The following is a 12499-nucleotide window of genomic DNA, read 5'->3' on the forward strand; positions in this document are numbered from 1 at the left end:
GACTGCAGCTCCGACCACACAGGACAGACTGGAACGCGCCCATTCTCAGATTTGCGCAGTCGCAATGATGAAAGCATTCGAGAAACACCGCCATTATTGCGTAGCTAGTCTGACTATTGCATTGTGTTAGCGACCTAAACAAAAATTACCTGCAATAATGAGGGCAATTGTGAAATTTTGTGGGAGTAAGCCCATATAGTGCGCGCCGTTTGCATAAGGTGCCGTTGACCAGCTCAAGATGTCCGCAGAGATGCTCAGGTAACAAACATATCGACCGTTCAGCAAGCTACTGTAGCTAGTAGGGCAAGCCGTAGATGGCTAACCGTAACTAGCTATCTTATTTGCTGCCTGCTAGCTTCCTAAAGTACTCAGTCCTCACATTCAAGCTACTAGTCCGACTTGAACTTCTGACATTTACATCATTAGTACATACATCAAGATAGACCTAGTTATGTTTGCCCAACGTTATTGTATGATATTTATCTAGCTAGGGAACAAGCTTTACTGCTAGCTAACTAGCTATACATTAGTTGAATGACGTACATTAACGTTAGCTAACGAGCTAGATAGCTAATTGGTTTGTCAATGATCTGAGCGCGGTTTCCCAAAAGCATCTTAAGGCTAAGTTCAACGTTAGGAAAATATGGTGAATTTAGTCTTAAGATACCTTTGGGAAAACAGGCCCTGTTGATTTTTATTAGGATAGCTCTCGGAAAAAACCTTAGGGTTTAAATGCAATTTCAAATATAAGTTACAGTTCATATAAGGAAATCAGTATGGTGAGTTAAAATTATTAGGCCCTGAATTTTACAGGGCAGGGATGGAAGTCATGGGCTGGCGTGGTTGCACGTTGTCTGAGGTTGAGTCTCGGTGGATGTACTGCCAAATTCTCTAAAATTAAGTTTGAGGTGGCATATGGTAGAGAACTTAACATTCTAATCTCTAGCAACAGTTCTGTTGGACATTCCTGCAGTCAGCATGCCAATTGCACGCTCCCTCAAAGCATGGGACGTCTGTGGCGTTGTGACAAAACTGCACATTTTAGTGCCCTTTTAGTCCCCAGCACAAGGTGCACCAGTGTTGATTATGTTTAATCAGCTATTTGATATGCCACACCTGTTAGATGGATGGATTATCTTGGCAGAGGAGAAATGCAACCTAGCAGGAATGTAAACTAATTAGTGCACAAAATTTGAAAGAAATAAGCTGTGTATGGAACATTTCTGGGATCTTTTATTTCAGCAGATAAATCATGGGACCAACACTTTACATGTTGTTTTTATTTTTGTTCAGTATACAATTCCGACTCTGTTTTAACGTTTAGAAAAGCCAATCATCGCTTGCAAAACGATTTTTGAAAATACATAATAGCCCTTTCATATCAGCCAGAAAGAAACTTTCAAATAAAAATATACTTACCGTTGCAGATTTGTACAGATCATATGCTGTGTGCCTCCAGTTGTAAAACTACACTTCCTCCCCAGTAACTTACACACAGGTGTTCGAGCAGATAGCTAATTGGCACAGGTGATCGCCTCTGTGTACCTTCTGTAATCAAGGGCTGTAACATGGACATTAGTCTGGTTAATCAGGCTGTAATACACAATTAATTGGTATATCGCCTGAAGCTAATGCTTGCAACATCATGTAACTGTTCCTTACCAGCCAGAATGATTAATAAAATGAAATTCAAACTTAACCTGTTGTGCATGCTCAGACATGTCACCCACTGAGCATGTTTGGGATGCTCTGAATCGAATAGTACGACAGCGTGTTCAATATCCAGCAACTTTGCACAGCCATTGAAGAGGAGTGGGACAACATTCCCCAATCAACAGCCTGATCAACTCTATGCGAAGGAGATGTCGCTCTAATGAGGCAAATGGTGGTCATACCAGATACTGACTGGTTTTCTGATCCACTCCCCTACCTTTGATTTTAAGGTATCTATTCCCAGTCATGTGAAATCTGTAGATTAGGGCCTAATGAATTCATTTAAATTTACTAGTTTCCTTATATGAACTGTAAACAGTAACAGTAAAATCACTGAAATTGTTGCATGTTGTGTTGATATTTTTGCTCAGTTTAATTAAAATGATTTAAATATCAAAGCAAAAATTCAACCAATGCTAGAGCACCAGCCTCTGCCACATTGATACATTGTCGGTTAAATAGCCTAAATGAGCGCATGGAACTCCGAAATGGCCAATGCAGCTGTTGGCCTATAACTTCCATTGTCAACTAATTAAAATGGATAAAGCCAACAAATAAAACAGAAAATGTACGGATGAAAATTCCGCTTCTTTCATTCACCTCTACTCAGCATGTTGGCCTTCCTTTCACTATTAAAGTTCAACATTTGTATGGCTGGATCTTGCATGAAGTTGTCTCTGAACTTGCAACATTGTCTCAACTAGCCTATTCCAGGCGCTCAGCTTCCTACACCAGTGAGCTCGGGACAGACGGCTGTTTTTGTGCAAGGGGAAAGGTATTTTCTGACGTTTCAACTGGATATATCCAGTCATCGGCTGATATTTTGCTCTTTCACACCAGGCTTGGTGATTATCGAGGGGGAGAGATTATTGGAAAGATTCTTTCAGATAGGCCTACTGTGAGGAACTATAATTTGCAATGGAGCTTAAATAAAAGATCCCCCCCCCCTCCAAAAGATTCCACATGCACAAAAAGCTTATTTCTCTAAAAATGTTGTTTGCATATTTGTTTACATCCCTGTTAGTGAGCATTTCTCATTTGCCAAAATAATACATCCATCTTACAAGTGTGGTATATCAAGAAGCTGATTAAACAGCATGATCATTACACAGGTGCACCTTGTGCTGTGGACAAAAAAAGGCCACTCGAATGTGGACTTCTGTCACACAACGCCACAGATGTCTCGTGTTTTGAGGGAGCATGCAATTGGAATGCTGACTGTAGGAATGTCCATCAGAGCTGTTGCCAGAGAATTGAATGGTAATTTCTATACCATAAGCCTCCGTTGTTTTAGAGAATTTTACAGTACTTCCAACCGGCCTCAACTGAAGACTATGTGTAACCATGCCAGCTCAGGACCTCCACATCTGACTTCTTCACCTGCAGGATCGTCTGAGACCAGCCACCCGGACATTTGATGAAACTGAGGAGTATTTCTGTCTTTTAATAAAGCCCTTTTGTGGGGAATAACTCATTCTGATTGGCTGGTCCTGGCTACCCAGTGGGTGGGCCCATGTCCTCCCAAGCCCACCCATGGCTGCGTCCTGCCCAGTCATGTGAAATCCATAGATCAGTGCCTAATTTATTTATTTAAATTGACTGATTTCCTTATGAGCTGTAACTCAGTAAAATTGTTAATTATTTAAGTATAAATGTGATTTCTGTCATTCTGATCACTGTGGGTGGACACCCTAATGGGTTACACACCCAATGCGTAAATGTATGGTAAATTTCTCAAATGGCCGGTAAATTTAAATCTTCCTGGTCACGTTGTCCGCTGCCACGTTTTCCTACCGGAAATCCTGGTAAATGGAGATAAACAGTTGAAGTTGGAAGTTTACATACACTCAGGTTGGAGTCATTAAAACTAGTTTTTCAACCACTCCACAAATTTCTTGTTAACAAACTATAGTTTTGGCAAGTCCGTTAGGACATCTACTTTGCATGACACAAGTAATTTTTCCAACAATTGTTTACAGACAGATTATTTCACTTATAATTCAGAGTATGACAATTCCAGTGGGTCAGATGTTTACATACACTAAGTTGACTGTGCCTTTAAACAGCTTGGAACATTCCAGAAAATGTCATGGCTTTAGAAGCTTCTGATAGGCTAATTGACATAATTTGAGTCAATTGGAGGTGTACATATGGATGTATTTCAAGGCCTTCCTTCAAACTCAGTGCCTCTTTGCTTGATGTCATGGGAAAATCAAAAGAAATCAGCCAAGACTTCAGAAAAAAAATTGTAGACCTCCACAAGTCTGGTTCATCCTTGGGAGCAATTTCCAAACGCCTGAAGGTACCACGTTCATCTGTACAAACAATAGTACGCAAGTATAAACACCATGGGACCACGTAGCCGTCATAGCGCTCAAGAAAGAGATGCGTTCCTTCTGAATTTGTGGCGATTTGTGTACAGCACTGCTGCCCTTTTGACGTGGACTTCAGTTTGAAGAACAGGTGAAGTTTTCTTCTTTCAAAGTGAAATCCAAAGTGCAACTTAAAATGCCTGGACCAGCATCAAGTGCAACTAATGTCGGTGCAGGGAGCCGATCCCCCAGCAAGACAGCAGCCCCCCGCGCAGCAGGATCCACAGTCCGACAGAGGAAAGCAACGAGCAGTGGCACACGCAGTGCAGGCAGGACCACAGCGTCAGCAGGCGGCACAGGGGGCATGTGGCGTTTCTACACTGAAGACTCACCAGGACTCAAAGTAGGTCCAGTACCAGTGCTGGTGATGAGTTTGCTGTTCATAGAGTCGGTCTTCATGCTGCACCGCTGGGGGAAGTACACCCGCTCCTAAACCCCACCCCATGACCCTTCACCCTCAATCCCTGACCCTGCGGCACAGCTTCTTAACACATCAGACCTGGACCAAACAACCAACCAACCTGAATCCCCAACAACACTACTCGCCTGTCCCGGCGGGTGGTACAGCCCCAATCTGTCTGGTGTTCTCTTAGAGCAGGGCAACAGTCTAGTGTCCAACTCAAACTGAAATGCAGATCACCAGTGTGTTGACATTGAGCACAGATCATCTAGGACTGAATCCTGACATGAGACTCATCTCCTACTGGCTGCTGTAGGTCCTGTTAATGACAATGGGTGATTCCTCTCCAGTAAGGATCAGGCACCTAGTCCCCTCATCAGGACGTCAGTAAGCATCTATATATTTCAACCTGAATTGGAACCTGTAGATGTTCTGTTAACATCATTTGGACATTTTTATTGTGATATTGTACAAGAAATGGACTCAAAACAGAATGCATCTTTTTTTTGTTTTGTCTCCTAGAGATGAACGTACTTTGTTGTGAAAAAGGTAAATAAATCCCAGAACATCAGCAAAGGACCTTGTGCCTAATTCCTCCAGCATCTTCACAAAAGTATCCATATCCACAGTAAAACAAGTCCTATATTGACAACCTGAAAGGCCACTCAGCAAGGAAGAAGCCACTGCTCCAAAACCGCCATAAAAATGCCAGACTACGGTTTGCAACTGCACATGGGGACAAAGATTGTGCTTTTTAGAGAAATTTCCTCTGGTCTGATGAAGCAAAAATAGAACTGTTTGGCCATCATGGCCATCGTTATGTTTGGAGGCAGAAGGGCTTGTAAGCCAAGAACACCATCCCAACCGTGAAACACAGGGGTGGAAGCATCATGTTGTGGGGGTGCTTTGCTGCAGGATGGACTGGTGCACATCACAAAATAGATGGCATCATTAAGGGAGGGAAATTATGTGGATATATTGAAGCAACATCTCAGACATCAGTCAGGAAGTTAAAGCTTGGTCCAAATGGGTCTTCCAAATGGACAATGACCCCAAGCATACTTCTAAAGTTGTGTCAAAATGGCTTAAAGACAACAAAATCAAGGTATTGGAGTGGCCATCACAAAGCCCTGACCTCAATCCTATAGAAAATATGTGTTCAGAACTGAAAAGACGTGTGTGAGCAAGTAGGCCTACAAACCTGACTCGGTTACAGCAGCTCTGTCAGGAGGAATGGGCCAAAATTCACCCAACTTATTGTGGGAAGCTTGTGGAAGGCTACACGAAACGTTTGACCCAAGTTAAACAATTTGAAGGCAATGCTACAAAATACTAATTGAGTGTATGTAAACTTCTGACCCACTAGGAATTTGATGAAAGAAATAAAAGCTTAAATCATTCTCTCTGCTATTATTCTGACATGTCACATTCTTAAAATAAAGTGGTTATCCTACCTGACCTAGGACTGGGAATATTTACTCTGATTAAATGTCAGGAATTGTGAAAAACTGAGTTTAAATGTATTTTGCTAAGGTGTATGTAAACTTCCGACTTCAGCTGTATGGCTTTGTGCAAATGCTAACCCTATAAAGGTGCTACACACAGGATGTATTTTAATATTTGCATTTTAATTTCAGAATTTACGTAATATATCTGGCGATTAATAGTGGAATGATAGTGTTTCACAGTATTACTTACCCACAATATTTGATATTCGCCTATTGATTTCTCCCGCCGGAGCGGCATCTGTTGTCAAACTGGGAAAGCCGTTTTGACTTTGGCTGTGTTTTCTAGTGAAAATCTAAATGTTCTGGTTTCTAAAATTCTTCGCTGTTAGTTCAATTTCAGTTAGAGAACAAGCACTGGGTAATATAGGGATGGAATCCTTATCTAAAGTGTTGTGAAATACACTAAATGACCAAAGGTATGTGGACACCTGCTCATCAAACATCTCACTCTAAAATCATGGGCATTAATATGGAGTTGATCCCCTTTTGCTTTAAACTGCTTAGGGCTGCAATCCTGTTAACAGGATCGATATGACAACAGCCAGTGAAAGTGCAGGGCGCCAAATTCAAAACAGAAATGTCATAATTAAAATTCCTCAAACATGTATCTTATACCGTTTTAAAGGTAATCTTGTTGTTAATCCCACCACAGTGACCAATTTCAAAAAGGCTTTACAGCGAAAGCACCACAAATGATTGTTAGGTCACCACCAACTCACAGAAAAATTCAGCCATTTTTCCAGCCAAAGAGAGGAGTCACAAACACAAATGGAGATCAAATGAATCACTAACCTTTTGATCTTCAAAAGATGACACTCAGGGTGTCATGTTACATAATACATGTATGTTTTGTTTCATAAAGTTCATATTTATATAAAAAAAATCTCAGTATACATTGGCGCGTTACGTTCACTTGTTCCAAAAACATCCAGTGATAATTTTACAGAAATACTCATTATAAATGTTGATAAATACAATTGTTAGACATGGAAATATAGATATACCTCTCCTTAATGCAACCACTGTCAGATTTCCAAAAAACTATACAGAAAAAGCAAACCATGCAATAATCTGGGATGGCACTCAGAAAAAAGAAAATTATCCGCCATGTTGGAGTCAACATAAATCACATTGTCAAAAGTAAGGGAATATTTATAATCTTCATCAGAATACACTCCCAGGAATCCTAGTTCCACAATAAATGCATGATTTGTTCTATAATGTCCATTATTTATGTCCAAGTAGCTACTTTTGTTAGTGCGTTTAGTACACAAATCCAAACTCTCATGCAGGTCCAGCCGAACGTCGGACGAAAACTTCAAAAAGTTATATTACAGATCGAAGAAACTTGTCAAACTAAGTATAGAATCAATCTTTAGGATGTTGTTATCATAAATCTTCAATAACGTTCCAACCAGAGAATTCCTACGTCTGTAGAATTCCTATGTCCATGTGAAATGCGCATGACCTAGCTCTCTGCCAGACCACTGACTCAAACAGCTCCCATCCGGCTCCACAACACAGTAGAAGCCTCATTCAAGTTTCTAAAGACGGTTGATATATCCCACTGTGTATTCAATAGGGGCTGGGTTGAAAATCAACCAACCTCAGATTTCCCACATCCTGTTTGGATTTCTTCTCTGGTTTTTGCCTGCCATATGAGTTCTGTTATACTCAGACATCATTCAAACAGTTTTAGAAACTTCAGAGTGTTTTCTACTCCATACTAATAATAATATGCATATATTAACAACTGGGACTGAGGAGCAGGCTGTTTACTTTGGGTACCTCTGGGCACCTTTCATCCAAGCTACTCAATACTGCCCCTGCAGCCATAAGAAGATAACAGCCTCAAGTCTTCTGGGAAGGCTTTCTACTAGATGTTGGAAAATTGCTGTGGGGACTTGCTTCCATTCAGCCACTGGCGTTAGTGAGGTCGGGCAATGATGTTGGGCAATTAGGTGTGGCTTGTAGTCAGTGTTCCAATTCATCCCAAAGGTTTTCGAAGGGGTTGAGGTCAGGGCTCTGTGCAGGCCGATCAAGTTCTTCCACCGATTTTCGTCAAACCATTTCTGTATGGACCTAGCTTTGTGCACGGGGGCATTGTCATGCTGAAACAGGAAAGGGCCTTCCCCAAACTGTAGCCTGTAAGTTGCAAGCACAGATGCTTCTAGAATGTCATTGTATGATGTAGCATTTCCCTTCACTGGAACCCCAGGGAACACGTTTCTACTGCTCCAGAGTCCAATGGCTGCGAGGTGATCTTAGGCTTGTGTGCAGCTGCTCGGCCATGTTCTTGTGCTGACGTTGCTTCCAGAGGTAGTTTGGAACTCCGTAGTGAGGGTTGCAACTGAGGACAGACAATTTTTACGTGCTGCACGTTTCAGCACTCGGTGGTCCCATTCTGTAAGCTTGTGTGGCCTTCCACTTCGCAGCTGAACCGTTGTTGCTCCTTGACATTTACACTTCACAATAACATCACCGCCTTGTATGGCAACTGCTCGGCATCTGACCGTAAGGCGCTACAGAGGGTAGTGTGAACGGCCCAGTACATCACTGGGGCCAAGCTTCCTGCCATCCAGGACAAATATAATAGGCGGTGTCAGAGGAAAGCCCATAAAATTGTCAGACTCCAGTCACCCAAGTTAGACTGTTTTCTCTGCTACCGCACGGCATGCAGGACCGGAGCGCCAAGTCTAGGACAAATGCTCCTCAACAGCGTCTACCCCCAATCCATTAGACTGCTGAACAATTAATAAAAATCACAACAGGGCAATTTACATGGACCCCCTCCCTTTTGTACACTGCTGCTACTTGCTGTTTGTTTGTTTTACCTATGCATAGTCACTTCGCCCCAACCAACATGTACAGATTACCTCAACTAGCCTGGACACTGACTTGGTACTGGTGCCCCCTGTATATTGCCTCGTTATTCTTATTGTGTTACTTTATTACTTTTTTAGCCTACTTGGTAAATATTTTCTTCTTGAACTGCACTGTTGTTTAAGAGCTTGTAAGTAAGAATTTCACAGTAAAGTCTACACTTGTTGTATTCGGCACATGTGATAAAGTATGATTTGACAAACTGACTTGTTGGAAAGGTGGCATTCTATGGCGGTGCCACGTTGAAAGTCGCTAAGCTCATCAGGGAGGCCAATCTACTGCCAATGTTTACCTATGGAGATTGCATGGCTATGTGCTCAGCAGCGGGCTTGGCTGAAATGGCCAACTCCCCTAATTTGAAGGGGTGTCCAGATGCTTTTGTATATACAGTTTATTCGGAATGTATTCATACCCTTCAACGTTTTCCACATTTTGTTATGTATGTTACTGTATGGTGCATCATAACAAACGATCGTTTTTACAGCTGGTGGAAACCGGAAAGCATCAAACAGCTGTAAAACTTTTTTGTTTTGTTATTTGTTAGATATTTCACAGCGATTTATTGGTACAATGATTCACTACACTATTCAGTGCTTGTTTACGCACAAACTGAAATTTAGTAGACAATGTAGAATTTTACCAACCAGGAAATGACAGAGCGATTTCCACTAGATAACGAGGCCACAAAGTCAGAACTTCCCATTTTGACAATAGTTGCTGTTCCGGCGGGAGAAATCAGTCGGCGAATATCACAGCTAATCACAACACGTGATTTAAGTAATCCTTTGAAACATATTCTGAAATTACAATGCCAAAAGGCAAACTAATCCTACTGTATGTGTTGCATCTTCTAAAAAATATATTTCTCACTGATATAAAATGTTTTCCTTATGTTTCCAAAACAAAACGTGTATTGCTTGCGGTTCGGTTAATGTTTAGAGAAAGCGTTGGATCGCTTAACAAAATTCTTCCATCAAGAAGATGCCTTCATCAATAGGCGCTTAAAGTAGTCAATGTCTATGAATGGGCTAGCATTAGGGTAAAATAGCTAGCTAGCCTATTGAATCGTGATAACTGTTTCTGAAGTAAAGGGACAGAGAAGGACAAGGATTGATATGTTCACATCATACCAGTAGCTATGGCATATCCACATACTTCGGAATTTAAACAAAGGTGTAAAGCTTTCTAGAAAGAAACTTGTGAGGTATGCTGGATTTTTATTAATTTGTCTGTCATTCCTCTTAGCATTCCTCTTGGCACGAGCAAGCTCAATGTGTTGGTGACCAAACTGCATGGGTTCTTGGCTCATGCTCCCGAGGAAGATGACAACACACTGGTGACTGAAAGTCCTGAGGGTGAGAACTGTAATAAGTGCACCTTTAACTCAGTAGGTATAGCGGTGTTGTCTGGCCATTATTGTCTGCTGATTTTAATTCACAGGTATAATGACCAAGGACTGTGTGGAGCCGCACTCAACAGACCGAACCTCCCTTGAGGTATTGACATGAAAAATATCCGTATTGGCTGTTCTAGACCAAAGAGTATTTAGTATTGTTGCAGATCTAGAAGATGTAGTTATTACATATTTCTTGTTGAATACAGACCTCAACAGACGCCTTGAAGCAGTCCAGATGTGGTTCCAGGAGGTGGGCTTTCTTCTGATATTTTGAAATATGTGATAGTTTATGTACATGTTGTTTATGGACAGGAAACGCATAAAAACATTATCCTCTAATGGAGGTTTTCAAACTTTTCGACTGGGACCCCAAGTCATTCCATATATTTGAACTATTCCTGAGTTAGCATGCCCAATTCAACTTGTCAAGTAATTACACACCCTTATTGAGGTCAATCAGGTGAGCTAGTTTAGGGCTCCAATGAAATTGTGAGATGTCTGGGGGGTCACTGAGGAGGTTTGAAAAACCACTGCTCTAATCGATGTCACTTGTTGTATTACAGAAAACCTTCCGTTGTGATTAAACACAGTGGACTGGATGAATCTGGTGCTTCAAATGAAAGTGATGATGACTGCTTGATCGTCAATTCAAACGGTTATCCTGATGTAACAAGATTGGCTAAAGGTTTGTTTTTCTGCTACTTCTTTCAATACTGTAAGGGGATATTAACACTGGAAATGCATAATGTATGACTGACTGGATTTATAAACAGAAAATGCCTTTGTTTCCATGCGTTTGTTTTTACATGTCTTATGCACAAAGGTACTGCACTGGTGAGGCCTGAGCCAGTGGAAAAAGTCAGAGATGACTTCCGAGGTACAGAATTCCATTGTGGAAAATCTGGTCATCTGAGGAGAGTTTTTCCCAGGAGACGTGGAGGTGAGCTTTCATGAATTAATATGAATATGCATATCCATTACCCTAAAAGTGTGCCGCAGAATGACAATGAATTCATGTTTGTAATCAATCAAATCAAATTTGTACATGAGCAGATGTCACAAAGTGCTATACAGAGACCCAGCCTAAAACAGCAAGCAATGCAGATGTAGAAGCACGGTGGCTAGGAAAAACTCCCTATGAAGGCAGGAACCTGGGAAGGCAGGAACCTGGGAAGGCAGGAACCTGGGAAGGCAGGAACCTGGGAAGGCAGGAACCCTGGGAAGGCAGGAACCTGGGAAGGCAGGAACCTGGGAAGGCAGGAACCTGGGAAGGCAGGAACCTGGGAAGGCAGGAACCTGGGAAGGCAGGAACCTGGGAAGGCAGGAACCTGGGAAGGCAGGAACCTGGGAAGGCAGGAACCTGGGAAGGCAGGAACCTGGGAAGGCAGGAACCTAGGGAAAAACCTAGAGAGGAACCAGGCTCTGAGGGGTGGCCAGTCCTCTTCTTGCTGTTCCAGGTGGAGATTATAAGAGTACATGGCCATTAAGGCCAGATTGTTCTTCAAGATGTCCATCGGTGACCAGCAGGGTCAAATAATAATCAGTGGTTGTAGAGAGTGCAACAGGTCGGTACCTCAGGAGTAAATGTCAGTTAGCTTTTCATAGCCAAGCATTCAGAGGGTGAGACAGCAGGCGCAGTAGAGAGGGCAAGAAAGTTGGGGGGGGCAGCAGGTCTGTGACAAGGTAGCACGTCCTGTGAATAGGTCAGGGTTCCATAGCCTCAGGCAGAACAGTTGGAACTGGAGCTGCAGTACGACCAGGTGGACTGGGGACAGCTAGGAGTCATCAGTCCAGGTAGTCCTGAGGCATGATCCTAGGGCTCAGGTCCTCCGGGACTGAGGGAGAGAATTAGAGGGCACATACTTATATTCACACAGGACACTAGATGATAAGACAGGAGAATTACACCAGATATAACCCTAACCCCCCCACCACATAGACTATTGCAGCATAGATACTGGAGGCTGAGACCGCGGAAGTCGTCCGACGAGACCCCCGGACAGGGCCAACCAGGCAGGATATAACCCCACCCACTTAGCCAAAGCACAGCCCCACACCACTAGAGGGATATCAACAGACCACCAACTTACTACCCTGAGACAAGGCTGAGTATAGCCCACAAAGATCTCCTCCACCACACAAGCCTGAGGGGGTGCAAAACCCAGACGGGAAGATCACATCAGTGACTCAACCCACTCAAGTGATGCACCTCTCCTAGGGACTGCAT

General features: G+C 42.5%; 2 protein-coding genes across 3 annotated transcripts in view; both read left to right on the forward strand.

Annotated features, from left to right (window-relative positions):
• LOC112250222 (transcriptional regulator ATRX-like) overlaps window positions 1–12499 on the forward strand; it is a 44910-nt gene continuing 32411 nt past the window's right edge. The window contains exons 1-6 of one of the 2 annotated variants that reach the window (XM_024420178.2): window positions 1–258; window positions 10122–10231; window positions 10317–10372; window positions 10479–10522; window positions 10836–10957; window positions 11096–11212. In XM_024420178.2, the coding sequence (XP_024275946.1) occupies window positions 239–258; window positions 10122–10231; window positions 10317–10372; window positions 10479–10522; window positions 10836–10957; window positions 11096–11212 (469 nt within the window). In that variant the 5' untranslated portion in view covers window positions 1–238. Of the gene's footprint in view, window positions 259–10121; window positions 10232–10316; window positions 10373–10478; window positions 10523–10835; window positions 10958–11095; window positions 11213–12499 lie in introns of those variants that run through there. The other variant, XM_024420179.2, reaches the window with a different exon arrangement.
• Window positions 4187–4541, forward strand: LOC112250223 (protein transport protein Sec61 subunit beta-like). The gene has a single exon (XM_024420180.2). It carries the CDS (start codon window positions 4222–4224, stop codon window positions 4516–4518), a length of 297 nt encoding a protein of 98 aa, XP_024275948.2. The 5' UTR covers window positions 4187–4221; the 3' UTR covers window positions 4519–4541.

This window comes from Oncorhynchus tshawytscha, linkage group LG30 (assembly GCF_018296145.1).
Source record: "Oncorhynchus tshawytscha isolate Ot180627B linkage group LG30, Otsh_v2.0, whole genome shotgun sequence".
Classification (NCBI taxonomy): domain Eukaryota; kingdom Metazoa; phylum Chordata; class Actinopteri; order Salmoniformes; family Salmonidae; genus Oncorhynchus; species Oncorhynchus tshawytscha.